General features: G+C 41.3%; 1 protein-coding gene across 1 annotated transcript; it reads right to left on the bottom strand.

Annotated features, from left to right (window-relative positions):
* Positions 1–196: 196 nt before the first annotated feature.
* On the bottom strand, positions 197–21,373 carry LOC142078190 (DGAT1/2-independent enzyme synthesizing storage lipids-like). Its single transcript, XM_075140655.1, has 7 exons — positions 21,302–21,373; positions 14,738–15,068; positions 12,497–12,661; positions 9,065–9,258; positions 3,970–4,030; positions 3,432–3,571; positions 197–1,456 (listed from the first exon to the last, which is right to left on the bottom strand). The coding sequence occupies exons 2-7, from the start codon at positions 15,063–15,065 to the stop codon at positions 1,352–1,354; spliced, it is 993 nt and encodes a 330-aa protein (XP_074996756.1). The 5' UTR covers positions 15,066–15,068; positions 21,302–21,373; the 3' UTR covers positions 197–1,351.
* Between the last annotated feature and the right edge of the window lie 6,273 nt (positions 21,374–27,646).

Below are 27,646 nucleotides of genomic sequence, written 5' to 3'. Positions count from 1 at the left end.
ATTTGTGGAGAAGCAGCATGGGAAGAGGAGGGATTTATTTTAATCCAAAGAGCAGGTTTAGTTTTCTAGTGAAAATAGGCAAATGTTGTATATATTTCCTTAGATGCTACATAAAGTTTTATGATGTTGAGGGGAAAGATTATATAGGTATCAAAAGTACAAGAAAGAAAAACAAGGCACAAAAATTACTTTTCTTCGTGTTTAAAGTTAATAGACTTGGTTGCATTTAATGGCATATCGGATAGATTACACAAAGTTCTCCCACTCCCACCAAAACCAACATCCCACAGCTTGTAAAAACACGTTCTGCTTTGTAGCAAGTTTCAGTGTTCTGGAAGTTGTATTATGAAGACTACGCTGCCTATGTCCACCTTTCCAAGCAGGCGTTGCGGTTCAATCCATATGGGGACAGCAGTGTTGCAGTACCACATTTTTGGGCAAACCACGAGTGATGATAAGCCTCAGGGTTGCATTACGTAAGTAAGCTCGCCCCCAGCCCGCTCCCTGCTCCCCAGGAGATCTGGGCGAGTACAGCACGTCCATACTGCAAACACACTAGGACCCAGGGATTCTCAGGCTGGGGGAAGCCTCGTCCACTAAACCAGTATTGTATGCTACAGTCGTGCATGAATATACCAGCTCAGACTTGAAACTACTTTTTACATGTATTTGCATAGTGCTACACTTAACTAAAGCTTTTCTTCTCTCTTTGAGAGACTTTTCTTTTTTCTGTCGGGGCAAAGTCTTGGTGTAGCATTCCTACCTTCCAGGGTAACAAACCACTAAGCTGATGTGTTTGTAGGAGTCTAATACCTGGTTTAATGGGATTATTTCTCTTCGTATAGTCTCTCTAGAAGAATGGTCTAAGGAGTAGATCATTAGTTAAAGCGAGACAGTTTCTCTTCTGACACCATCTTGCGTGGGGTCCACCAGGGAAGGTGCCCACCGAGGGGTGGGCTCTGGTGGGACAACACCGACTCTGAGGTTCTGCTCTGAGACTGGACCGTGAACCGCTCAAAACATAAAACCACAGATCAAGACAAAACTTCTGAGGCTCTCAGATGTATGTACACACTTGTTTTAGGAACCAGGCAAATCCTGGCTACATGATTTCCTTTTGGGGAATTTAGCTGTTGCATTGCTATTATACCTAAGTTTTCTTCTTCGGTCTTTCTGACTTCAGAATATCCTGAAAGACACAGGGGAACCTTCAAGAGGTTAATTGTTTTCTTCTGTCGAATCTGTAGAAACTTAAAATTAGACTGGTTGAACACCAATTATTAGTCACTGTTTCCATAGGACATTGTTTTTTACTGTTTGCTGTAAAAGCAATGAAATAAACATAAGCATTCTAATCACTTTTACAACGTTTATCAAATCGCTCCAGTAAAGCCTTCCATATGCTGCCTGGGATTGTTTGGTGCTTGCTTATGAGAGTCTGGATGGCAGTCTTTGTCTGAAAAGAGAAGAGAAAGTTGCCTTTACAGACCTGCTTATGCAAGGAAGAACAGAATAATGACTGACGTCTTCTCAGAGGTTCAAGAGGTATTGGGAAATGCACACATAAGATCCACTTTAAGAAAAAAGTTGTCTTTTATATTAGCTAGTTGTCCTAACGACACTTTCCTTGGAAAGAAAAGAAAGAAAAACATTCATTGCGGTTTGGATAGGCTCAAATTACTGAGATTTATCAAACCTGGTCATTACTAAAGCAAAGTAGCCTTTAACACATGCAAACATTAAGTTTGTGCAATCTCCATCCCTGAAGGTTTTTCATCAAGAGCGCTGGATGAAGCCTGACTAACCTCATCTGGTCTCATAGCTGACCTTGCTGGGACCAGGAATTCGGAGTAGGACCTCCGTCTGTCCTTCCCAACATAGAATCATAGAATCATTAAGGTTGGAAAAGACCTCTAAGATCATCGAGTCCAAACATGAATTCTTCCATAGTTGTATCATATTCAGCATGCGCATAATAAGAGAATTAATATCTAAGTTCTGTTCATTTTTACTCTACATGAGATTCAAATGCAAGTTTGTGAAGAGAATGCATAAAATATTCTGTATTTCTACTAGGGATAAGAAATAATCTCCCTTAGTTTTTCCTCATGTATTTAAACTTGAAATAAGGATAGCTACATACTCCAGTGATCTACCCCATAGTGATGGCAGAATATCACTGGAAATATAAGAAAAGAGTGGCCAAATCTCTCCTGACAGATTCAAGTCCTGACTCCTTTCCAGGGCAGGATCAGATAGAAGTCAGCCAGGCCACTGCTCCTCTCAAACCCCATTTAAGTTTTTTTGGTGTTTTTTGGGTTTTGGTTTTGTTTTTTTTTTTTTTTTTTTTTTAACAACTAATGTGGGCCACAGAAGACCTAACTGTACTCCCACTGAAGTGGGTGCTGAAAGATTTGACTTAGTAAAGCAAATCAGTGTCATTGGAAATTTCAATTTCAGTTTTGCAGATACACAAAATACTGTTCCCCCAAAATCGAAGAAAACGGATAACCGTAAGGGCAGTCTTAGCACTAATATTGCTTCCAACCTCCTAAACCTGCTAAGACCAAACTCAGCAGCTTGCTGGGGCAGTTCCCCTGTAACAGACCAAACCTGTCTTTCTGGTTTCACTGCTGTGAAGCCCAGAACAATCTGCAGTAGATCCTTAAAAAAAGAAAAAAAAAGAAAGGAAGGCTAGCCTAGCCTTCTTGCATCTTTTGGGGGGCAGCAAGGTGTTTTTTACATCAGTGATTCCTAACAAGTATTTTGTTCTGTGTATTCCTACGCCATAGCAGATTTTTTTGCATAAAGCCCTCCTTTCATCTTCTATGAAAAAAATTTAGAAGTGTGTTTTCTGTATAGATTAGTATTGTGAAAAATGCCTAAACCCTGGATCTATAAACGTTTTTATGCTCTTGGGCACCACGGATTTCACCAAGCTGTAGGTACTCAAAATATTTTTATATTTTGGATGCAAATTATTTTTTTAACATTTTCCTTTTGGCAATGAGACTGAAGCTCTTGCGGAACTTTGTTTCTAGAGCCCTATGTTACTTAGAGAAGATTCTCAAAGGTATTTATTATATATGAAATTTATTTTCCTAGTTACTGAAAACTGAACATAAAACATTGTTTACATCATTTCAGTTATCAAAGTTATCAAAGGCATGGGAGAAACAAAGTTAGCATCCCAAGAAGACAGAGCTCACACATTCTGAAAGGATGAGGGCATCCCAATCAACTATTACCATGTCAATACTTACTTTTAGGTATCCGTACATTAAATAATCCTGGAGCTCAACTGCCCGTTCCTTTAACAAGCTAGTAAAAGTGTATTTGTATTTATTCAAGCATACAAACAACTAGTTTCAAGTGCATATATAATAGAGGGCAAAGTATGTAGTTCAATACTGCAAGGAGGGCTAACTTACCTTTTCCACTAATTCCTCTGTAGTTATATTCGGATCGTAAGGGATTGGCTCCCCAATATATGTGCGAAATTTAACTGGAAGTCCTCCGTATGGAGGAGTAAATGGCAATCGAGTACTTTCATACAACTGTCTAAAAAACCCTGAAATAGTTTAAGGAAGGAAAAAGTGAGATTATAGTCACAGAAAACACAATCCAAACTTTAAATCTGATTAATATGGAGGGCTTCTTAAAAATGCATGCTTTGTCTGACAGTCAAAAAGAAATTACAGGATTTAGGTAACTGTCCACCAAAACAAAGCTCGATAGACTTAATAGATCACTGAAATAAGATTGCATTAAAGAACCAAATCACACAGCACAAACCAGTTATACACAAGTTATTTCCATATTTGAGATACCTCTGACCCACAGCAAGTGTGTTAGAGAATCCAAAATAAGCAGAAATCTGAAAAGCAAAATCTAAGAGAAAAGTGAGAGAAATTTGAGAGAAGTGGAGAAAACATTCCAAATACTTAAAATATATTTTTAAGTTCTTACTTCTTTCTCTAAGCATCCTGTATCCTTCCCGGACATTTTGAGTATACATTGGAATGATGGGCTAAGGAATCACAAAAAACAAAAAGGTGGAAATGTTATGCCAAGTTTGAATTTATGTTTTAGTGCCTGTTGGTGCAACTAGGAAAATCACTTGAATACAGAGGATAATTATTAGTCAGTTAAGTAGCAAACAAGGTATCTTGTTGTAAAAAATAAACTCCAGAATAGAAATCAAATTCTGTTTCTCAGCTCCCACAAACATTGCTGTTTTAAAGTCACCATCTGAAAGGATAATGACTGACATTGTATTACAGGTTTATACCTTTCATTTTGAAAGTACATTATAAAAGTTAACTGAGATTCTAAAAAAAAAAAAAAACTTGTATGTTATATGTTTATTGCAGTATTGCTGACTGAAACATAGAATGAAGTTTTGCAGTTTCTCTGTCTAAAGCTTACATCGTGTGTGGTGAATAGGAAAGTATTCAGTTCATGAAGTCTTGCAGAAAGCAAGCGGACATTCCCGTTTGGCTCATCTCATCTGCTTCTCAAAGTAAGGTCTCACTGAAGCAGTAATGTTTGGATAATACCCCACTGGAAAAAAACTTCTGCAGATCCCTTGGACAATAAGGCAATTGTATGTCCTCATTGACCTGGACTGCACACCTTCTGGAGAGCAGATCCTTAGGCAATTACAGAACAAGTTCGCTTCATTATTGTAACTAAAAAGAAAGACACTCGAGATACCTGAATTTGAAACAGTCATGTCTTACGGCCTGAGGTAAGATTTCATAGTTTGTCTAAAAACTAACAGTGATTGTATCCTTACATACAATGACTTTTTTCCCCCTCTATTGTCCCTTTTCTTTTTTTTTTGAAACCATATTTTAAGCATGTTCTTGAAATTACTTTTCCAGAAGGTAATGAAAAAACACCTTTACGCTGTTAAGAATCACTTCCACAAAAAAAAAACAAGCAAGAAAAAGACCTAACTACAGCCTAACAAAGAACTCAAAGCGATAGAAACCATTTAAAAGAAAAAAAAAACCCAACAGATAACAAAAATATCAAACATAAAGTTGTAATAGTAAACCCTTCAGAATGAGAAATTATGGGAAGTTATTAGAAATAAACCCTTAAAAAAAAATCAGTAATGTCTTTTAAAAGCATACAACTACTGGACACTAAACATACCACACTCAGCTTCAGCTATTGATTGTATGTCTAACATTTAAAATGTTTGAAACCCACCTATCATACAGACAAAACACTTTAAATTTTAGGAATAGTGCAAGAGAAACATATCTTAGGCTATAAAGAAATCTGGCAACTATGAAAGTTACTCACATACCATGATCAGCCAATGAAGTACAGGGTGGGTAGCAGCATTCAGTCCCTAAGCTGATAAAAACGGGTACACATAAAAGCTTGAGTCTTAAGCAGCACGATCAGATCTGCAGCAACCCACAGATTTGGATTTGCTGTGCTGGAACCGAGCTGATCACACCCAGCCAGCTTGAAAAATCACAGACTCACAGGACAGCTGAGGTTGGAAGGGACCTCTGGACTAGAACAAACCCCCTGCACATACTGGTCAGCCCCCGGCGTGGGGTTATTCTACTTTTTTTTTTTTTAAGAATTTTATAAACCATAGTCCCTGTTTATCTTTTACCTAACTAGATTTGAACCAGTTTCTTGGCACAGATAAAACGCAGGGATCTTCAGAAATGATGACTCCTCCTCATTAGCCTGTCAAACTCCAGCCACAGGCAGAGGGTATTTCTGAAGCTCAGGCCTCTGGCCTACATAAATTCACCCGAGACAAACTCAGAAGTTCACTGAGTCAGAACATTACATTAAATAGTAACGCTCCCCTTCTCTGAGCCCAAGTAAGCAGAGTAGTTATACAAGATGAAGTGAAAACTGAATGTGGAAACCTACAGGCAAGGACAGAGGCTGAAACTATGTTCCTTGTTTGCTTTTTTTCAACTTTTTCAGTGGAAGAACTGTTGAACTTCGGTAACATTATAGTAAGAATGGGAGCATCTATTCATATATAAAATTATTTTTGTCTTGAAATCCCCATTCAAGTCACCCGTGGCAGGTTATGAACCACCATGTAGTCATTATGAATACTGTAAAGTATGTGTGGTTCTTTGATTGATGGCTACACTACATGTAGAATAAATTCAAAACAAGGCATTTCTAGTCCTCCCTTGCCTTCATTCAGGATCCGAATAAGTATTAGCAAAACATACATTGCTACATTACAGAGCAAGTCCTGTTAGTTTAGACGGGTCTATCCCCAGTCTTCAGTCAACCTACAAGACTGGTTTGGCCAGTATTGAAAAGGATGCAGCAAGAACAAACAGGAGCAATCAAACTCTAAAAGATGGAATACTATGGGTCTAACTTTATATAAGAAATGGTATATAAGGTTAATATTGCCCCCTCTACTGTTAAATGCATAGCACTTTTTTTCTTTTTTTTTTTAAGCGTTTAGTTATCTAAGCTATGCCTGATCACAGATTTCCAGAGAAATATCAAAGATGCCCAAAATTCAGTGGAGCCTGCAAGCTAATTACGGTGATGCCCACCATACTGAGATCCAGTCAATCTTCCTGATCATAAAAAAAAAAAAAAAAAAACAAAAAACCCTGAATGACTGCAATAATAAGTGATACGAGAGTCAGCAGCACTCACAGTACGGGTGAGCTCAGGCTAGTGGATGTCAAAGGAGAAAATATTCTCTCTGCCCTCCAGGTACCAGATAGTTCTACATAGTGCCTGTTTTACCAAACATGGTATACAAATGACCCGAGAACCTTTTACACTGTAAGAACTTTATCCTCAATGAATACCCAATTCATTAAACAAAAAAAAAACCCAAAACCAAACCCTGTTAATAGACGGTGCCAGCAATTTTAGGTACTACTATTCAGTTATTTCCATGTGCTTCTAAAATATGGAAGATTGGAAGGATTATGAGGATTACTAGCAAGGATTTTTGTGATGTGTTTTCATAAGGGTAGCACTCTATATTAAGGACGCTTATATTTTTTTAATTCGATTTTTATTTTAAAAAATAAATGTATTACATTGTAGAATCACACTATAAGGTTCCAAGTGAAGTGAAAACATCTGGCAAAAGATTGTTCAAATGTTTGAGGTAGCTTGAAAGACAGATATGAAAACAAAATTATTAGAAAACACTCAAGTTGTTAAAGTGACATCTCTTTCTGACTGTTGGAGTATATTATTAATAAAGAAGAGGAAAGACTATAAGGGAATTCAAAATGCCGGTATTAATTTGATTGGGTTTATTTTATTCGCATTCTGATATTTTCCTAGTAGTGATGGTTTACAGGCCCACACAATATATTAAGTATTGTGACTAATACTTACCAGCCCACACTTTTTGAGAAAAAGGATGGGAGAGGGAACAGAAGCACATAAAACATGACTTTTAAAAGGCCACATAACAAGACAAAGAGGTAGAAATAGGACTCTCGGCCTAAAATTACTTTATCCATTGGGTAATCAAATCCCCCTAAATTTATTCTAATTTAGTTACCTCCCCACAAGATTTCAGAGATAGATAAAGTTATGAAGAAATATTAACCTGAAGCATGCATTTTGCAACCCTAGGTACTTTGTAGTAGAAGCTTTCGCACAAGAGACCAAAAGAAAGTTTGAGAAGCAACAAATTGGATGGAGTGGGAAAGAGATATAACTGCACAAAAAACCTGAAAGGGGTGGTGAGAAATTCAAGTTTCATGGGAAGAACTCAACTCCCTGCACAGATTCTCCTTTATAGACAGAAAAGGATTACCTTTATGTGGAAGGCCAAAGAACAGCACTGCAATTGATGAGATATTCATAAGAATGTAAAGAAAAATGGCAATTGTGCAATTCATGGGAAAGCAGCAGAAAGCTCATGGCAGAACAGATGAAGCCTGGATGTGTACCACTATTGTCAGACCCAAAGAGCGCTAGGTATGCTAAGTCTAAATTAAGACAGAAAACTTGTCTCTAGTGGTGGTGATGATGAGAAGTGGCAGGTAGGAAAAAGACAGGGTTGCTGCTCTTTCAGCTCCATGCCATCCCAAATAAAAGTATTTCCCAGAGACTATATCAGAGAAACAGTCTCACATGTGGAATTAGATGGAAGAAGTCAGAGCCAGTGGTAGAAGTTTGTATTTGCAGATCATCGTCCATATGGAAAATACAACTGAAACTGTGGCCCTGTGGCCATGTGTACATTAGTGGAGTGCAAATCAATAGAAGCACATCTCTAGAGGATGCTGAGGATCTGACATCAACACTGAACACATTTCAAGCGCTCTGGTTTTAAGTAGAACTAATTCTTGTCTGGTACCATTGACTGAATGCCCATTTGCAACTGGAGAGTGTTAGGTCCCACTTCTGGTTTAGTTTCAGCCAAAAGGAATGCAGCTCAGGTATTCTAACATGTTCCATGATGTGAATGAAAGCATGGTAAGTGAGGGAGATGGAAAAAGTGCTTCAAAAGCGCACACGTGATTGAAACTCAGACACTGATGTAGACACACCTTGTGTTACTCGATGCAATCTTTCACAAACATGAAGAAAAGTAAGGGTAAGAACAAAATCCTGGACCCTCCCAGAATATATGAGAAGAAAGAAGGATAAGGATAATACGTTAAAGAGCCATAAGAAAATGACTGGGTATGTAGAAGTAAGATAAAGATGTAAGTCTAGTAGGATGAGAAAAAAGAATGCAACCTTACGGCAATACGGAGAAGGACCGCAGTGAAGATTCCTGAAAGACAGTCAAGACAAGAAATTGGATGCCTGCATGATGGAACTGTAGACATGGAACTGTAGAGATGGATGCCTTGCAACAGTCAAGAAAAAGCTATACAGTTCCATAAAACCCTTGCTCCCTACGGATTAATGTGCTTGAGGAAAGTGGTGGGAAAAGAAAAAGAAATTTTTACTCCCAAACCTTTTCTTCTGTCTGGAAGATTTTCCAACAAACACTCCTAAGCTGTATTTTATAATGAAGCATGTGTGCAATAAGCATAAACTGGGATTGGTAACATATAACACTCACCACTTTTGCATCTAGAGCGACCCGAGCAAACCCTTTTCGATTTCCCCACATGAGTTGGTAACTTTCGTCGCTGAATAGTGCTTCTCTAACTCCACCTGGTGAGATGGACACCAAGTGTCCATTCCTCAGTGCAATGAGACACTCCTCTCTTGTACCTGGCATAACACCTGTCACTTCCAATAATAATTTAAGTCCTGCAATAAATAAGTAGCAAATACACGTTATTATAACAATATATCACAAATACTGCTTGCACGTAGGAACAAGATAAATGAAAATCTAACAGCTATATATTTTGACTAAGGCAAATTTGTACGAAGGAAGTAAAACCCGTACAGAGTAAATATTGGCAAAATGGCAAATACGTGACAATGTTTTTGCCCAAATATTATGAAGATGAACCAGCATCTCAATAAACTAATGCCTCCATGTGCTATTTTCTATAATTATCAAAACACCAGCCATGCAACCGAAACTTGTACATCATAGCTAGAAATCTGAAAATAAACATCTATTGCTCCCTCCTCCTTTTTAAATATATTAATACAGAAGAAAAATATAGCTTTTCAGTACAATAAAGATTACTACAAAACAAGCAACTATTTTTAGTGTTCTTTTAAAATGTGATGTTCAACATTTTAAACGTTGAGATTTTGAGTTGTTAAATTGAGTATTTTGTGGTTACATTGCAAACTACGTGGATCAAATTGGACTGCTGTACGACTCTTAATATGCATGAATGGCAGAAGTTAGCAGGGCAGTTTCAGCACTGCGTGAATAGTTCAATGAATCTCCTTCCTTTGTTTCTGTAACTAGGATTTCTCCCAAAGACAGATTGAGAACCACAGAAGCACTCTATGTGTTCTTATATTATCTTCACATTTTAAATCCATCAGTTTGGAACTCCCATAGTTCCATAGAGAACTTCAGCAAATGAGTTTCCCCAGTCTTCAAATTCACTGTCCCAACAGCATGGTTTGAAAAGAAACTGTTTATATTAATAAATGTAAACAACAATTATGGACTGCCAGAACTGGTGTCTAGCACTGCAACTTTGACAAAGGTCTGCAACAGAAACTTTGGAAGACGGTGGAAAACACAGTGCCCATCTTGTAATCTAATTGTATTTAATCTTATTCAAGACATCATGTTTGATAGATCTTTCTGTCAAAGACAGATGTTGGCTTTGTTTAATCCAAACAAACTCTCATATATTCCTGTTTTGTCCTGCAGCCATGAATGCCATATCCTTATTAAACGAATAGATACTTCCTTTGCTTGGCTTTAAAACTTTTGCCTGTTAAAAATTATGATGTATCACACCAACATAGTATCACTTCTTATTCCCCTTTTCCAGGTCACGCAGAATTTTATATCCCTCAGTCATGCAAGACTTCTGTCCTATGTACTGCTCTTCAAACGAAGCCATGCCAGGCCTCTGATCATCCTTGTCCTTTTTTGTATCTTTATTACTTCGCAGCTTTTCTGAGATGGGGAGACCAGAATTCCATGCAGTGCTCAAGATGTGGGCATCATATGCATTTTGAGTACATAACGGTATTTTCTGTTTCTTCTTTTTCCATTATAAGCCTAAAATTCTGTTTGCCTTGTTTGGCGATTGCTGACACGTAAGCTGACATACTCCTAAAGTCATCTAGAAAATTTAAAGCCTAATTACATGTTTATGTGTTTAGACTTGTTTTTCTTTCCTTCTGCACTGCATAATAACTAATACTGGGTTTCATCTGCCATTTAATCAGCCAGTGATTCAGTATTGGTAGATAACTACTCTCTGCGTGAGCTTTTACTGCCTTGAAAAAAAATGGCCAGTATAAAGCTATGTCACCTCACTACTGAATTAGATTATGATTATTTTGAACAATATAGGTGCGAGGACTGATCTTCATTGGTATACCTGGTAAATTCTGCTTCTTTGTGAAAATGAGCTATTTATTTCTACCCTTTATTTCCTACCTTTTAACCAGTTATTCATTCACAAGAAGACTTCTCCCATAACTGCAATTAATCCAACAGACTGAGGTTCAGCATATGCTTATAAGCATTCTTTAAAGAACCAATCTGTGAAGTGTAACATTTCTCTGCAAAGAGCAGGTAAGTATGGTAGAGCAAGAGGTTAGGGAGAATTTTCACTCAGTCTCTTACTTTCAGCCACATTTTCTACTAATGCAGCAAATGAGGAGGCCTAATCCCCATTATTTGTGGTCTTTTTTACCTTTTTGGTAGTCTTTTTATAAGTTGACACCATATTTGCCACCTTTTGTTCCTCTAGTATGAACATAATTCAAGCAATATATTATGTACACATCAATAGTCTGAAAATTGCACAGCTGAGGGTGTTGCTTGGTCCTGACAATAGTTCACTATACCTTTGTAATAAAAATCTGTGCTACGGACACTTCAATTTGAAACAGTACCCTCTCATTTATCACTTAAAAAAGAAGTCTCCTGTGCGACATTCTGCTAAGCTTTATCTTCCTTTAGGGGTCCTCTTAAAAGCCAATCATCTCTTGATGTCTTCATGTTTCTGATGTGTTTAGTACTACACAGTATTTACTAAGTATGCCTTTAGCAAATTCTTCCTCACCATCTTTCTAGGGATGCCTTAATATGTTCTTGCATCAAACTTGCTTGAGTTTATGCTCTTTGTTTTCAGTGTTTGAACACAACTTCCTTTTCTGAAGAATGTCCTTCTACTCTTAAATAGCTTCCTTTACTCTTTAGTATTATAATAATTTTTAGTATAAGTGGTAAAAAGGTGCCTTTAAATAATCTCCCTGCTATTCCTTCTGGATGCTCCTTCTTTATGCCTTGTTTTTCTAAAAATTAATGAGGTTTCCTTTTCTGTATCTTCTCACAATGGAATTATTTATTTCTCTCTCAGTCTACAATGTGTTGAATGTGTTGTGGTGGTCAGTATCACAGAGCTCTCTTCAACAGTAAAATCTTCAAACCAGTTTTGTGTCCTACTCCAGGCTTTGATCAAAAGATAGATTTGATGTCATACCCCACTGCAATGGCTACTCAGTGTAGAAGGCAAGGAGGTAATTGATATCCTACTATTTACTGGGTTCTTCTGCACTTACAGCCCATTGCTGACCAGCCAGCATTAGGTCAGTAATATAGTCCTATCCTACACTTTCTACTGAGGCGTGACATTTCATCCCAACGAGATTATGTAATGTCTATTTGTTGGCTTTGGAGGGTCTACCATGTTTTTATGACCTTTCACTTAAAAGACAGGATATTCAACCCTGTTTGCCCTTCTGCATCTACCAGCTTTTAGTTTAAAAGTCTAAAAGCAGTCTTTTAGTTTAAAAGCTCTCTTGAAAGGTAATAAATGTAAATTTCACCAAAACCACCAACAGATTGAGTGAATCCAGGATGCTTAAATACAAGAGAACATGTTCTTACCTGGTAAACGAAAGACAAAATGATCAGCTACTGACAGACAAAGTCTTTTCTTCCAGAGAAACAGCCTAGACAAAAAGTAAAGGTAGTCTATAGGAATAGCTCCATGGTAATACACAAGAATGCCCGGTCCTTCTGGTAGGTTTTCCACACCGTGAAGCTCATAACCTGTTTGGGATGGAAAGCAATACACTGGTCCTGGTTTCGGCTGGGATAGGGTTAAATTTCTTCCTAGTGCTGTGTTTTGGATTTAGTATGAGAAGAATGTTGATAACACACTGATGTTTTCAGTTGTTGCTAAGTACCCTGCTAGTCAAGCACATTCAGCTTAAGGAAAAAAAAAAACCAATCAAAACAAAACAAGCGTTGCGAGGGAGCACAGCCAGGACAGCTAGCCCAGCTGGCCAACGGGGTATTCCATACCATGTGACGTCATGCTCAGTGTATGAATGGTAGGCGTGTTCCAGGAAGTACCGATTGCTACTTCGTTATCGGTCAGCGCAGGTGGTGAGCAATTGCATTGTGCATCACTCATTTTGTATATTCTAGCATTATCATTATTATTTTCCCTTTTCTGTTCTATTAAACTGTCTTTATCTCAATCCACGAGTTTTTCTCACTCTTACCCTTCCGATTCTCTCCCCGTCCCGCTGGGGGTGGGGGGAGTGAGCAAGCGGCTACGTGGTATTTGGCTGCCTGCCAGGTTAAACCACGACACAATGATAGCTGTAAATCATCTGGCAATTTAAAGAAAACTGTTTACTCTCCTTTGCTAAATGATTTTCAGAGAGTTGTGAAAGCCTCTGCAGTAGCTTTTAAAAGAATTAAGTTCTGGATGGAACTTTTCGTCAATAGCAAAGAGAAAGCCCCTCAAACACCACAGGTTATTGATGGACCAATTTGTTGGTCAGTTTAATCACTAGATCAGACCTGAACCTGACATTCTCCCCAGTGAGGGGACTAAATTATTTCCCATTAGGAACTTTTCCCAGTCCAAAGTACAATAATTAAAAAAAAAAATTACTACACTGGTGTAAAACCGCTTCATCGGCAGAATGAGAGGCAAACAACCAGCCAGGATGCTTTCCTGAAATATGGAAGAATGAATCTTCATTCCGTGTCAAGCAGAATGAAGAGTTTGGGATTTTACATAATAAAAAGTTTCCCTGGTTGACATGTTTAAGTCCAAACCAGAATCCATAAGAATCCCAAAGAGAGGTTCTCTCCACGGGAGTTAAATGTATTCACTTCACAGTGGAAGTGAATTTCCTCACAGACATGGACTTCTGTAAATCCCTCTCCTGGCTCTTCCTACGTTTGGTTTAGGTTTTAGGTGGAGCCAGAGTAGGAGGCTAATGTATACAAAGGCTTGGGAAAGCCACAGCTTCTGCCAACTAAGAGCTCTATTCCACCTGGTCTGCCTTCAGCAGCAGTCATGAGCCATTCAGGGAGAAGGATGGGGATGGAGCAGGCAGAGTCCTAGGAAGAGGTGGAGAACGTTTTATACTGCAGGATGTTCAAAGATTAAGGAAAAAAGCTGTGAGGAAGGACAGCAACATAGATAACAACCTGTTATTCTTCATCCTTAGGGCAGCAAAGTTAAGTCTTGCTGATGATAGCCTTAAACTACAACTGTGGGAGGAACAAGTGCCTAGCATGCGGCTGAGGGTTTTCCTAGGGAGCAGGGTGTGTTGAAAGTATCTGAAGGTTAAGTGTAATGAAACTGAAAAATCAGGTTACTTTTAAATTCTGCCACAGTACAAACTTAAATGTGGTATCTAATTATTTCTTTGTCCAGACAGCTCTTAAAATTATTTTCAATTGTCGTAACACAAATTAGTTTTTGCCAACTAAAAATACACTAATTTCATTGGATTTTGATCATTTATTAAGTGGGTTTTAAACAGCTACTAAGGTAAAAAATAAATCACATCTCCCTTGCAGTTACGTTACTAAAACTAACATTAACACTGTGCTTCACTCTGATACCATATACAGAGAATTGCACCTCCCTATCCACTTAAGAGAAATTTACCCTATATAAACTAATTTATCCCTTTCATTGTGCTTATTCTATATTGCAATCAGTCTTTGAGGCAGAAACTTTTGGGTTAGATGCCATACAAAGAATAATAAATGTCATTTCTTTGCATCCATTTGGAAGAAATAAAAAAAAAATTAAAACTTATGTGTATTTACCATTTATTGTAATTCAAAGCTTCAAAAAAGTCATGTCATACTTACCATGCCATATTCTTGCATATATATCCCAAAAGCTTGCTATAGTTTTCCTTGCACTATCCCAAACATCACTCAAGGGATCTGCTTTTACCTCACCGTTCCTCTGATATATTAAAAGCAAAATATTAGTAAGGTAAATGAAAAAGAGGATTGTTAAAGGAACTATAAAAAAAACTAATATTGCACTCATTGTCAGTGAGACAATGACCACATGAAAAAGGTACTTCTTCAGGTACTCCACAACAGTCCATTCTTCCAGTACGTAAGCAAGGCAGCTTAGGTCGGTCATCAGTATCTGTCCTGAAGCACAGGATTCTTTTCTACCTATCATGTCCTGCATGGAGGAGAAAAAAAACAGCTTTAATTTCTGTAATCATGCAAGTTTCTCAATTTAGGAAAAAAGTTTTCTTTTCATCAGGTATACCTGATGCCTATTTTGGCATTTTGTCTCTCTCTGTCATGCTAAGATAGCTGCTGGCAATTGCCATCCACTACTGCCTGTAAACGGTGATGAGATTATCCTATGTATTTATGGATCTTTTTTATACAGCCAGATAATAGAGGCTGAAAGAATGAGGACTGGAGTCCAGGGAAGCCTCAGGATCCATGCAACATAGAGCACATTCACTGTCAAAGCTATTTATCAGATGATTTCTCTGTATATTTTTAGCAGCTCAAAAGAGGGGGAGTGATAAGTATTTTCAGCAGCGTTAGCCAAAAAGACTGCTACCAGAGGTCTGGGCTCTCCGGATCCTCTGCAGAGAGTCCAGCCTGGGCTTCTGGTCCCTCTCAGTTTGGCAGCAGCCGGCAGCGAGGGGAACGAGCAGTGGAGCTAGACGAAGAGATGGTAGGCAAAACATGGGCACCCGTGGCTCCTTCCCAAGGGCTGGAGGTGCCTGGGACAGCATTTGGTACTGCTGGCAGCACTGGGAAAAGCAGCTCTTCACCCCTCATCCACCCAACCATGCCAACACACAGATTTTCCAGCCCTGGCAAAGGCCAAGTGGGCTCCATGGCCCTAGTTTGCCACATGCAGCTCCCTACTTCGTCTGTTCCTACAGCTGACCCTGCCTGCCTGACAGCGGGTAGTGGTTTCTCTAGAATGCTAGAGCACACCAGCATCGCTGTCTGATTTTAAGATTCTTGAGCATTAGCCAGAGATTTAAACAATCAGGTTCAGTATCCATAACTGAATACAGCTTTTATTTGCCTCAATCAGGTTACTACTTGTTTAAGAAGTAAATTTTTCTGCTCCAACACCAGAACAAGTACCTACAAGAAACAAATCGTAATTGCCACAGTCAGTGCCAAGATCATAAAGTACAGCAAGTCCAGACTCTTCTGGCTTTATGTCATCAGGTGTGTACTTATATGAGCAAACCTGTAACACGCTACCCACTCTGCTTTTGTTTTTCTTCTTTGAAGCCCTGGGTAGAATATAGGGGTGGACTGGTGTAAAGCACAGCTCCGTTCAGAGTTACGGATGACAAGCAGTACAGCAAACAGCAAAAGCAAAGAGCAGCCATTCTAACATGCAGTAAGGCAAGCAAGCCCATGGCAAGCCCTGCCAATGAGTAGCTCTAACAGCTATAAATTTGGTCTCGCACACTCCAATCAAATCTGTCCTTATCTCAAACCCTTCGAGCCCCATGTTGGGCACCAAAAAGGACTGTCATAGTTTAACCCCAGTAGGCAGCTGAGTCCCACACAGCCGCTCGCTCACTCCCCTCTGTAGTGGGATGGGGGAGAGAATCGGAAGGGTAAAAGTGCAAAAACTCATGGGGTGAGATAGAGATGGTTTAATAGGTAGAGCACAAGCTGGAAGGATAGTAAACTAGGAGCTCAAAGGAAGCAAGCATTGTAGTAAATGATGCTCAGCATGGCACAAACGAACGAAACCAATGTGGCAAGGAACGTGACGAGAATTAATACAGAATTATTTATATCCTGGTGACTGGTGCCTGACTAAGATCTAGGAAGATCTGGAAGTTCTCATTGAAAAGAAATTTTATCAATAACATGAAAGAAATAAAACGAATAGTCTGTATGATTTGGATATTAAAATCTCTGCTTAGAAGGCAGATAAGAAGGATAAAGCTGATGGTGTGGTGCTACTCTTTAGAAAAGAAGTTATTAATTGTTTAAAACTGCTGATCAGAGCAAGGTCTACAAATCCTCAATGTCTGCGAAGCATGCTGTGCTGACAGAGCCCCGGAGAAGGCCATATTAAGGGCTTGCCTCAGGCTACTGAATCAGAAATATTGAGCAGTACTTAGAATCTAACTCATTCAGCCTGCAACATAGGGAGTGCATTTTGCATTGTTATGGGGCCTTCAGACTAGGAACACAGGCTATTACAGCCGGTAGCAAAACTGGCTTAAAATTGCAGATAAAATGTGCAAAATTAATACTGATAATAAACGTACCAATAATAATCCCTATATGATATGGGGATTAATTTGTATATATTGATCACTGACTGGAACCTGGTGATAAAGAGATCGTATAATCTACCAACATTTTAAGATTAACATGTCCAGGTATCCTCTTGTACCTAACATTCTTTTAAAAACCACCTGAAATTCCCTCTGGCCTCCTGATACTCATTTTTAGTAACTCTTGAAAGACTAGGGAAAATCCAGAGTACTGGAAGAGATTTCAGATTATTCCAAAGTCCCCAAACAAAAGCAATTGCAGACTCAGTAGCCAGATAAATCATAGAATCATAGCACGGTTTGGGTAGGAAGGGACCTTAAAGATCATCTAATTCCAACCCCTTCTGCCATGGGCAGGGATACCTTCCACTAGATCAGGTTGCTCAAAGCCCCATCCAACCTGGCCTTGAATACTTCCAGGGATGGGGCATCCACAATTTCTCGGGCAACCTGTTCCAGTGTCTCACCACCCTTATAGTAAAGAATTTCTTCCTAATATCTAATCTAAATCTACCCTCTTTCAGTTTAAAACCGTTACCCCTCATCCTATCAGTACACTCCCTGATAAAGAGTCCCTCGCCATCTTTCCTGTAGGCCCCCTTTAAGCACTGGAAGGCCACTATAAGGTCTCCCTGGAGCCTTCTCTTCTCTAGGCTAAAAAAACCCCACTCTCTCAGCCTGTCCTCATACAGGAGGTGCTCCAGCCCTCTGATCATCTTCATGGCCCTCCTCTGGACCCGCTCAAGCAGGTCTATGACTTTCCTATGCTGGGAGCCCCAGAGCCGAACATAGTACTCCAGGTGGAGTCTCACAAGAGCCAAGTAGAGGGAGAGAATCACCTCCCTCGACCTGCTGGCCACGCTTCCTTTGATGCAGCCCAGGATGCGACTGGCTTTCTGGATTGCGAGCGCACATTGCCAGCTCATATTCAGTTTTTCATCCACCAATACCCCCAAGTCCTTCTCGGCAGGGTTGCTCTCAGTCCACTCATCACCCAGCTGTATCCATGTTTGGGATTGCCCTGACCCAGGTGCAGGACTTTACACCTGGCCTTGCTGAACTTCATGAGGCAGAATTACTGAAACGCTGGTATGTGATGAAGGTAACTGATGCCACTCATTATAATTTTGTAAACAAATGCACCTCCATTCTTTGAGGAAATTAGAGGTTTGATACCTTGTGCAGGTCTCATGCACATACAGTTTTACTAGGGGCTTGTTAAAGAGTCACTTTAAGCCACATGTGAGCTGTTACTTGGAACTCACCCTTCCACCAGCCCCTCACCATATGTTCTCACCACCAGCCTGATCTCCAACAGGATCAGCTGGCTCCCTGCTAACAAGATGGCTGTGAAAATACGGGCACAAGCAAAACCACTCTTTGGAACTCTTGGGAACAAAGTGGAACAAACTTAAGTTGGCCTACGGGGATGATGAAAGTATATTACCAATGCCACTTGATTAAAAAATAAAGCTCTTTATAATGGAGCACATATGAAATGAATGATGTCATCAACTGACATGAAAAAAAGTATCCATAAGTGGTGGAACCCCCATCAAATGAGAATTGAGTCTATGTCCTACATTATTCAGCATTTTCAGAATTTTCTCCTAATATTAATGGGATGTTACATTGATCAATGTAAACAATGTAACATCCCTGTGATTCCTCTTCCTCCATCCCAATTTTTATGTAACAGAAAATTATTTGCTGGCTGGAAGACGACCACATTTAACCTTGTTTGCTCACAGACTACAGTATAAATGAACATAGTAACTTACTCATTTCTGATTTTAAGTTCAATGTAGACGCTAAAAAAAAAGCTTTAGAAAGAAATTAAAATACTTAAATGTCCGAAAGTATTTTTTTAAAACCTGCAAAACAAGTATTAACAGTACAGGTTTGACTGAGGACATGTGAAAGTAGTTGGGTACACATGGAGTGAGTTCACTTTACACCAGCTAGCTGGGTGGGTGGGACACAAGCTAATTCAACATCATTCCATTTGAATCCAAGCCAGAGTGGAGAAAAATAAATGATTGACCAATTGAGAAAAAACTAGAGGCAGCATGGATTTTTCGGGTAGGTAGGGTGCTCAGCCAGGTTTCAGTTCCTGCTCCCACAGTTCAATTGTGCACTACGTCCAACATTTCATAAGAAAGAATGAACCCTGATCACTGAACCCTGACCCTGGTTTTTGGACCATATGATGCGAGTCCTACATGGTAAATGCATCCCTCTGTACTGCCAGTATAACATCAAAGGACTACAACAGGACAGAACTTCTATTTTTGCCATGTTCTACTGGCTATCTCTCACCAGCCCCTTGTTGAGACCACAAACACGATTTTGAAGCATCCTTTCTATCATACACCATATAGAAAATTACTACATAACTATTTGAGTGCCTATTGCAAGGCTATTACTAAAGACCTACTTGATTATGCACTGGAAGACAATGCAAGAATGTTACTGCAACATGTTTACTCATAATTGCTCTGGTTTGCCCCAAGTCTCAAAATTTAAAAGAGAAATTTCTCTACTGCTTTTATCAAATCTGAGCCAAGAGCAGCTCCCATGATCTTCAATACTGAACACCCCATAAAAGGTTAACAAGTGGGCATAGTGTTTTGTGAACAAACATTTTTAAACTTGTCTATATTTTTCACATCTCATCTAGTAATGGACTTGAAGCGTTACTCTTCTGAGTGATTTCATTATTCTTCTAGAGAACAACATCTGTGTTGACACACAAGATGTTTGTTTGGGCTCCACCTATAAAGCATATCGAATTCCAGAGTAATAGCTCTATCTACAATGTAAAATTAGAGGTGATGTCAGAGGGAGACAGAACTAATGTCGGTCTACTTAAAAGGAAGCTCCCCTTCCAACAAAAGCCTCCTGTACTACAAGTCACTCAGATCCCGAGCTCTTGCTGAGGCATCGTTTGTTGATACAGATAATCTTATCAACGCTATAATTCCAGGGAACGGACATGCAACAACAAAGCTGTCACAAGAGACCTATGGCATCCAAATTAAAACCTTGTAGTTGGCTTTCAACCATGACTAAAGAGTGGATAATCTTGGTCTTGCTGCTCACCAGTTTGTTCTTGGCAGTAGGTTTAGCAGAGCATAGTGCGAAAATGAGCGTAACGTAGCTGGAGACTCTTCTACAGAGAATTTTTTGACACCTGCTTTCTTGTGACAGGCTCCTACTTTCTCTTCTATCAAACCCAACTGCTCTGTTTCACAAGGTGAGTGATCTAACAGTTACAACTCTGCATCTTGCCTTTCAATGTAACTGAAATTCCAACTTTACATTTCCCAGATTTTTTGTGGCGGTTCCATGGAAAATAACTCTTGTGCTGGTCTCACACAGTCACCACCCACTTTATTTGCCTCCATAAATCCACCCCTCTTGTACGCTGCTATGTTTCTACAGCTTTCCCTACCCACCTCCACCCCCAAATAGAAACCATCAGCAGTTACAGTGCCCAGTCCTCTGCTTTCAGTGGCTATTCCCCCTTTCGCACACACCGAGGGTACCTAACCCAGAGTATTATTTCCCATTTATTCTCTTACTGCCTCAGCAGATAGGATGAACTGAATTCCCACTCGGGTTTGATCCACCACGTGGGAATGAGGAACTACCCCTGGGCGGGCATCAGCCCTCAGCGCAGTTTCCAGAAATGAATGTGGCAGGTGAGAGCTGCTGTATGAAGAGCAGGATCTGCCTTCAGTGGTGGTACCCAGTGGTTGTGCTCGGGCACAAGTAAAAGACAGCAAGTCCCCGACACCTACATTTATCCCTTTTCTTCACCTGCAAACGTCATTAACGTTTTCAAACGTCATTAACCTGCGAGAACTCGGGTTCTTTCCTCAATTTCTGCTGCTAAGGCGCCCTGAGAAAGGGCGGCTGCTCAAGCAAACGGGTACTGCAACGCCGCCCTACCCTCGCCCGGCGCCGGCTCCCCGCGGAGGAAAGAGTCTCCGCCACCCACCCCCCACGGCACCGGCCCCCCGCCGGCGTGACGTCACGGCCGCCCTCCGCCCCGCCCCCGCCTCGCGCCCCCCGCCGCCTCCCCCGCGCCCCGGGGCTGCCGGCGCTCCGCGTCCCCGGCCCCGCTCACCTGCCCGCGGCGGCGGCGGCCGTCACAAGGACCCCGCGGACGGGGCCCCGTCCCGGGATAAGCGCGCACGCCGCCCCCGCGCCCAGGCCCCAGGAGGCGGGGCCGGGCCTGGCAGCCCCAGTGGGTTCCGCGCCCAAATCTCCATTTTTAATTCTTCAACGATAAAAATCCCAGGACGGGCGCCGGTGGCCCCGCCTGGGCGCCGCGGGATAGAGGCGCCGCTTCCCATCGCAAGGGGATGGGGATGGGGGACGCGCGGAGCCTTCGGCGGCGTCGCATCCTCAGCCCCCCTCTGCCTTCTCCTCTGCCCCCCGGCGCTCCTCAGCCCCGCTCCCGCCTTCCCCCCCGCCCCGAGGTCTCCCCGTCCGCGGCGGGGGCCGAGGCGCCCCTTCCCACTAGCGCCGGGGTGCCGGGGGGAGAGTTGCCCGCGAACAAGCCTGCGAGGGGGCTCTGGCACGGGAACGCGGGGCTTAAGGGCGCGCTGCCTTCTTCAGCTGTGGCTGCAGACGGGGGTGAAAGTCTGCGGCTTAGCCTGAAGTGATGAAGCCGTGTTTCCTATCCAGCTACTTCGAAGTTACAGGCAGATGGGATTCAAAACAGCTGCAGGTAGTGGATATCAGTATTTGCACGGCTTCCCACACGGATTCCATCACTGGTGGTAAGGCGGGAGTACCCGCTCTCTGCTTGGAAGAAGGAAGCTCCCTGGGACGTGCCTCTAGTCAATTCGTGTGTACGTCGATTAAGGAAACTTTCAGACAGCGGCGTTGACTAATGAGTTGAGAATGTGCAATGGTTTTGCAAAGGAAAGAATTTCTTTAAAAAGCTTAGGAGAACTGGGTGTCACACAGACTTGGAGTATAATTAAATAGAAGGCAGCTAGACCATGCTATTATGGCTAAATTAAGCAGAGGAAACAGGAAACGTAATACCCTTACGTTGTACTGTTGTTCACCCTATGGCTAATATGACAGAGGTCATATTTAAACTGGTAAGACCAATAGGTAGCAATTTTTAAGTTCAGAAAAGGATTAATCTGACCTGTTTAAGACAGGTGATAGAATTTCATTGATTTGATTTTATATGGAACAAGAAATTGAGGAATAACAGTGATTTGCAAATGAAGAGGAGAAGAACCTAGCATCTAGTTTCCCAGGTGAGGGCTAGAAAAAATGTATATATGATTAGAGTCAACTTCTTAAGAATGAAAAGGCTTCTGAGAGAGAACTTGGAGTTTGTCTGTTCCAGGATACTGATTCAGGACAGAAACGGGTCCTGAAGGAAGGCAGAATTGTCCACCAGCTGCTGTTCAGTCTGACACTGCTTTAAGAAAGATTCACTGAAACTTGAAAATATGCTCACTCAGGGGACTAAGTGAGCATATTCAATAACACTGTAAATGGGATTTGCAGTGATTGTCCCGTAGGATTTATTGCCAAAGAGGATTCTTCAACAGCTAGACTCCCTCCAAACTTTTGAGAGTCTTGAGTCAGCTGGCACAAGCAGATTGGCTTGCCACCTGCTCTTCAGAAGGTGCAGAGGATAGCAAGCAGTGCTCCAATCTGAGCATCTCCTCTTATATCTATGTTCATCAGTTGCAGCCGTTGCATGGCTCCCATGAAATAAAATGCATGGCTGCAGTACATTTTTTCCCGCACATACGTTGTGCTGTAGCTGTGGTTCAAGGGAAGTAGTCACAAACCTGCAAAAAACCATCCACCAGTGATGCTTTTCCGCTGGCTTCTGGCTTTTATGGCTCAAGGCAGACTTGTTCAATAACAGCTTTCCTCATGAGGGAAGACGTCTAGGCAAAACTTGATATTCCTTGCCTAGCATGAAGCAGCAAAATCATTGAGAAAGTGTTTTTGCTAGTAGAGAGGTCAGTAGAATGCAGATATAAAGTCTTTAAGTGGCAAAAGTACATTTAGATGATCAATGCAGATAGAAAAAGGGTTGTTCATAACGCTTAATGGCCAATGTAGCTGAAATAGTGTGTTTTGTTCTGTTTGCATGTGTTTTGTTTCCTTGTATGTGCATGATGGTCTACTATCATGCAAAGAATCTGGATAGAAATGAAAGAACTGACTGCTATTGAAGAACAGAACTATAATGAAATAACAATCATGATAACATGGATATTGAAAAATCCATCGGAATAGAGAGTACTGAACAGCATTGCATGATAAAAAAGAATTGCATGGCTATCTTTGCTTTTCCTTCTCATTTTTTTTCTTTAGGGTCATCTTAAAGAGGAGTGGTATAAGGCTTTTTCAGAGTATTTTTAAGAATCTGGTATGGGCCTCCAGCAGCAGATTTGGATATGAAGGGAGATTTCTAATGATGGATAAAACTACTCTGAGGAATTCATGTCATTACATGAAATCAGAATTTAGGCATTTGAATCTCAGGGAGTGGGAAAAGATATTAGAGAGATGCAAAATTTCAACAGTCTGGAATTTTGGATAAAATAATGGGCAAAAATTTTAGAAAGAAGGTTCCAAAATAATTGTACAAACACCTAGTGTACAATGTGTATTATGAATATAAAGATTCTATGAGAAATGGAGCAAAAGGAACTGATTGGTATAATAACGTGTGTCTTGTGAATCAGGAGCATATGTTAAACGGGGAAAAAATAACAGTCAAGATTTTCTACCCTCAGATAAAACAAAAGTAGCAACCAATGAAGGTAAGATAAAAAAGTAATAGGGCTGAAAAAGTACTTTGCTCTAATTTTGAATAAAAGCAATGAGGTGGAGCATTGGCAGATTGATAATAAAGATGAAGGAGCAGAAATTACAAAGTTGGAATGAAAAATCAAGGTTCAGAAATTGTAAGGACAGAACCAATTAGTTTTCTCAATCTATACAAGAACAATGTCTAGCAGATCTAATTGTAGGCCCAGTAGCAAGGATTTTTTAGTATCTTTATGAAGTTAATACCAGATAAGTAAAGAATAGCAAATTTAGCACCTATATTTAAGCAAGTAAGAACAATTAGGAGTCTCCTGTATTCTGCACTGCACGGTGTGTTCCAGACCAATACGTGTTAAGAAAATAGTAGTTCAAGATGTAGAGAAATGGTAAACTCACGTTTCATTTTTTCATTGAGTGCTCCCTCAGTAAGTTTGCAGACGACACCAAGCTGGGTGGGAGTGTTGATCTGCTCGAGGGTAGGAAGGCTCTGCAGAGGGACCTGGACAGGCTGGATCGATGGGCCAAGGCCAACTGTATGAGGTTCAACAAGGCCAAGTGCCGGGTCCTGCACTTCGGCCACAACAACCCCAGGCAATGCTACAGGCCTGGGGAAGAGTGGCTGGAAAGCTGCCCAGAGGAAAAGGACCTGGGGGTGTTGGTTGACAGCCGGCTGAACATGAGCCAGCAGTGTGCCCAGGTGGCCAAAAAGGCCAATGGCATCCTGGCCTGTATTAGGAATAGTGTGGCCAGCAGGAGCAGGGAGGTGATCGTGCCCCTGTATTCGGCACTGGTGAGGCCGCACCTCGAATCCTGTGTTCAGTTTTGGGCCCCTCACTACAAGAAGGACATGGAGGTGCTGGAGCGTGTCCAGAGAAGGGCAACGAAGCTGGTGAAGGGCCTGGAGCACAAGTCTTATGAGGAGCGGCTGAGGGAACTGGGACTGTTTAGCCTGGAGAAGAGGAGGCTGAGGGGAGACCTCATCGCGCTCTACAACTACCTGAAAGGAGGTTGTAGCGAGGTGGGTGTTGGTCTCTTCTCCCAAGTAACCACCGATAGGACGAGAGGAAATGGCCTCAAGTTGCGCCAAGGGAGGTTTAGATTGGATATTAGGAGAAATTTCTTTACTGAAAGAGTGGTCAGGCCTTGGAACAGGCTGCCCAGGGAAGTGGTGGAGTCACCATCCCTGGAGGTATTTAAAAGACGTGTAGATGAGGCGTTTAGGGACATGGTTTAGTGGGCGTGGTGGTGTTGGGTTGATGGTTGGACTTGATGATCTTAGAGGTCTTTTCCAACCTTAATGATTCTGTGATTTTATGATTCTAATTGTAAATCCTGCCAGGCAATCCTACCAATGGGATGAAGCTATGGAAAGGGTAAGTATAACCTTAGGGTTTATCTGACAAGAATTCCTGGTAGGATTAGTGAAGTGTTACAGCCAGCGTAGAAGGCATTACTGAGATCTTCTTTGAAATACTGTATTTAATTCTATTTCCTTTTTGTTTATACAGATTAATTTAGATTGAAACAAGAACAGAAAAGAGTCCAAAGGATGACAGAGATGCAAAAGCTTGTTTTAGGAGAATAAGACAGAGGCATGTGGTTTTTTTTTAACCTAGCAAAATGAAATTTCAAACAGGATATAACTGTTGCTGTTAAATAGTTTTGGGGGTAAGAAGGGAGAAAAGTTAAAGGTCAGTCAAAGCACAGAATAAATGAGTGTTAATGGCCAGTCTATAACTTTAGCATGTTTTATATTCAGATAAGATTTCCAGCAAGAAAAAAGAGAAAAAGAAAAAAGAGGTTCTGAATCTGTTTACGAGAGAAGTAATAGCATTTCTACTGCTGTTTGGAAGTTGAAATAAATAGGTTACAGAAAGTTGGCGGTCCCAGTCTGGTGTTGCTTGCACGACACTGCAGGTAAGTTGCACTTGGAGCTGGCTCCCTTTTGCCGAGGATGCTTCCAGCAGAACATGGAATGATTGATGCAGTTGACGGCCGGTCACAGGTGGTGTTCCTCAGGGCTCAGTATTGGGACCAGTTCTGTTTAATATCTTTATCAATGATCTGGATGAGGGGATTGAGTAAGTTTGCAGACGACACCAGGTTGGGTGGGAGTGTTGATCTGCTTGAGGGTAGGAAGGCTCTGCAGAGGGACCTGGACAGGCTGGATCGATGGGCTGAGGCCAACTGTGTGAGGTTCAACAAGGCCAAGTGCCGGGTCCTGCACTTTGGCCACAATGACCCCATGCAATGCTACAGGCTTGGAGAAGAGTGGCTAGAAAGCTGCCCAGAGGAAAAGGACCTGGGGGTGCTGTCAGCAGCTGGCTGAATATGAACCAGCAGTGTGCCCAGGTGGCCAAGAAGGTCAACAGCATCCTGGCCTGTATCAGAAATAGTGTGGCCAGCAGGAGCAGGGAGGTGATCGTGCCCCTGTATTCGGCACTGGTGAGGCCGCACCTCGAATACTGTGTTCAGTTTTGGGCTCTTCACTACAAGAAGGACATTGAGGTGCTGGAGCATGTCCAGAGCAGGCTAACGAAGCTGGTGAAGGGTCTGGAGCACAAGTCTTATGAGGAGCAGCTGAGGGAACTGGGACTGTTTAGCCTGGAGAAGAGGAGGCTGAGGGGAGACCTCATCGCACTCTACAACTACCTGAAAGGAGGTTGTAGCGAGGTGGGTGTTGGTCTCTTCTCCCAAGTAACCAGCGATAGGACGAGAGGAAATGGCCTCAAGTTGAGCCAGGGGAGGTTTAGAGTGGGTATTAGGAAAAATTTCTTCACTGAAAGGGTTGTCAAGCGTTGGAACAGGCTTAAAAGACGTGTAGATGACTTGGCACCGTTAGGTTTACGGTTAGACTCGATGATCTTAAAGGCCTTTTCCAACCTAAATGATTCTATGATTCTATGCTTAACATAAAGTGACCATTTGGGGGTTTGGAGGCTGGAAAGTTTCTTAAGTAGAAGAAACTGATTACTTGGTGCTGGTTCAAAAAAAGTGCCTGTCTTGCCTCCTGTCTTCCTGTCTCTTAATACTTGCCTGTGCATGAATACCAGGACCTAGACAGAATTAGCAATTGCTACTGACCCCATTCTGGAGCAAGTAATGGCCTTCATGGGTCATTAGGACTGGATCTTATTTCAGCCAGCAATGTTGTAGAGTGATGGGAAGAGATGGATGTCTTGGAGGTCTCAACAAGCTGAACTTGAACCCATTTTTTTTTCATTCAGAATTGATATTCTAGAGATATGAATCACCGATGCTAAAATGTGGGAATCAGGATAGTACCACAGCTGTGGGACTGTTTGCAGGCAGGCTTGGAAGCAGTAGAGGTGGGAGCTGAGACAAAAAATAATTATTTTTTATTTTCTAGGAGAGATGCTTCACGGATGAAGATGAAGAAAAAGGAGCAGATAAAGAAAATAATACTGCTATTTCCTTAGATCCTGAAGGAAACATCCCCCAATAACATTCTTGGAAAGCTGTTAGATGGATTGAATTTGCTGGCTGTAGATGTGTGAGGAGTTATATTACCCAGGCAGGGGAACTGCATGTGAAAGCTTATTCTCTTTTTGCCTACGTAAAATGGGCAGAGTCAAGCCAAACTCTGCCAAGGCTGAGGGCTCAGCCTTAGCATGTTCTTGCAAATATCGTT

Source organism: Calonectris borealis, chromosome 2 (assembly GCF_964195595.1).
Source record: "Calonectris borealis chromosome 2, bCalBor7.hap1.2, whole genome shotgun sequence".
NCBI classification, from domain to species: domain Eukaryota; kingdom Metazoa; phylum Chordata; class Aves; order Procellariiformes; family Procellariidae; genus Calonectris; species Calonectris borealis.
The sequence above is the reverse complement of the archived record's forward strand: the minus strand, read 5'-3'. Positions and strand labels throughout refer to the sequence as shown.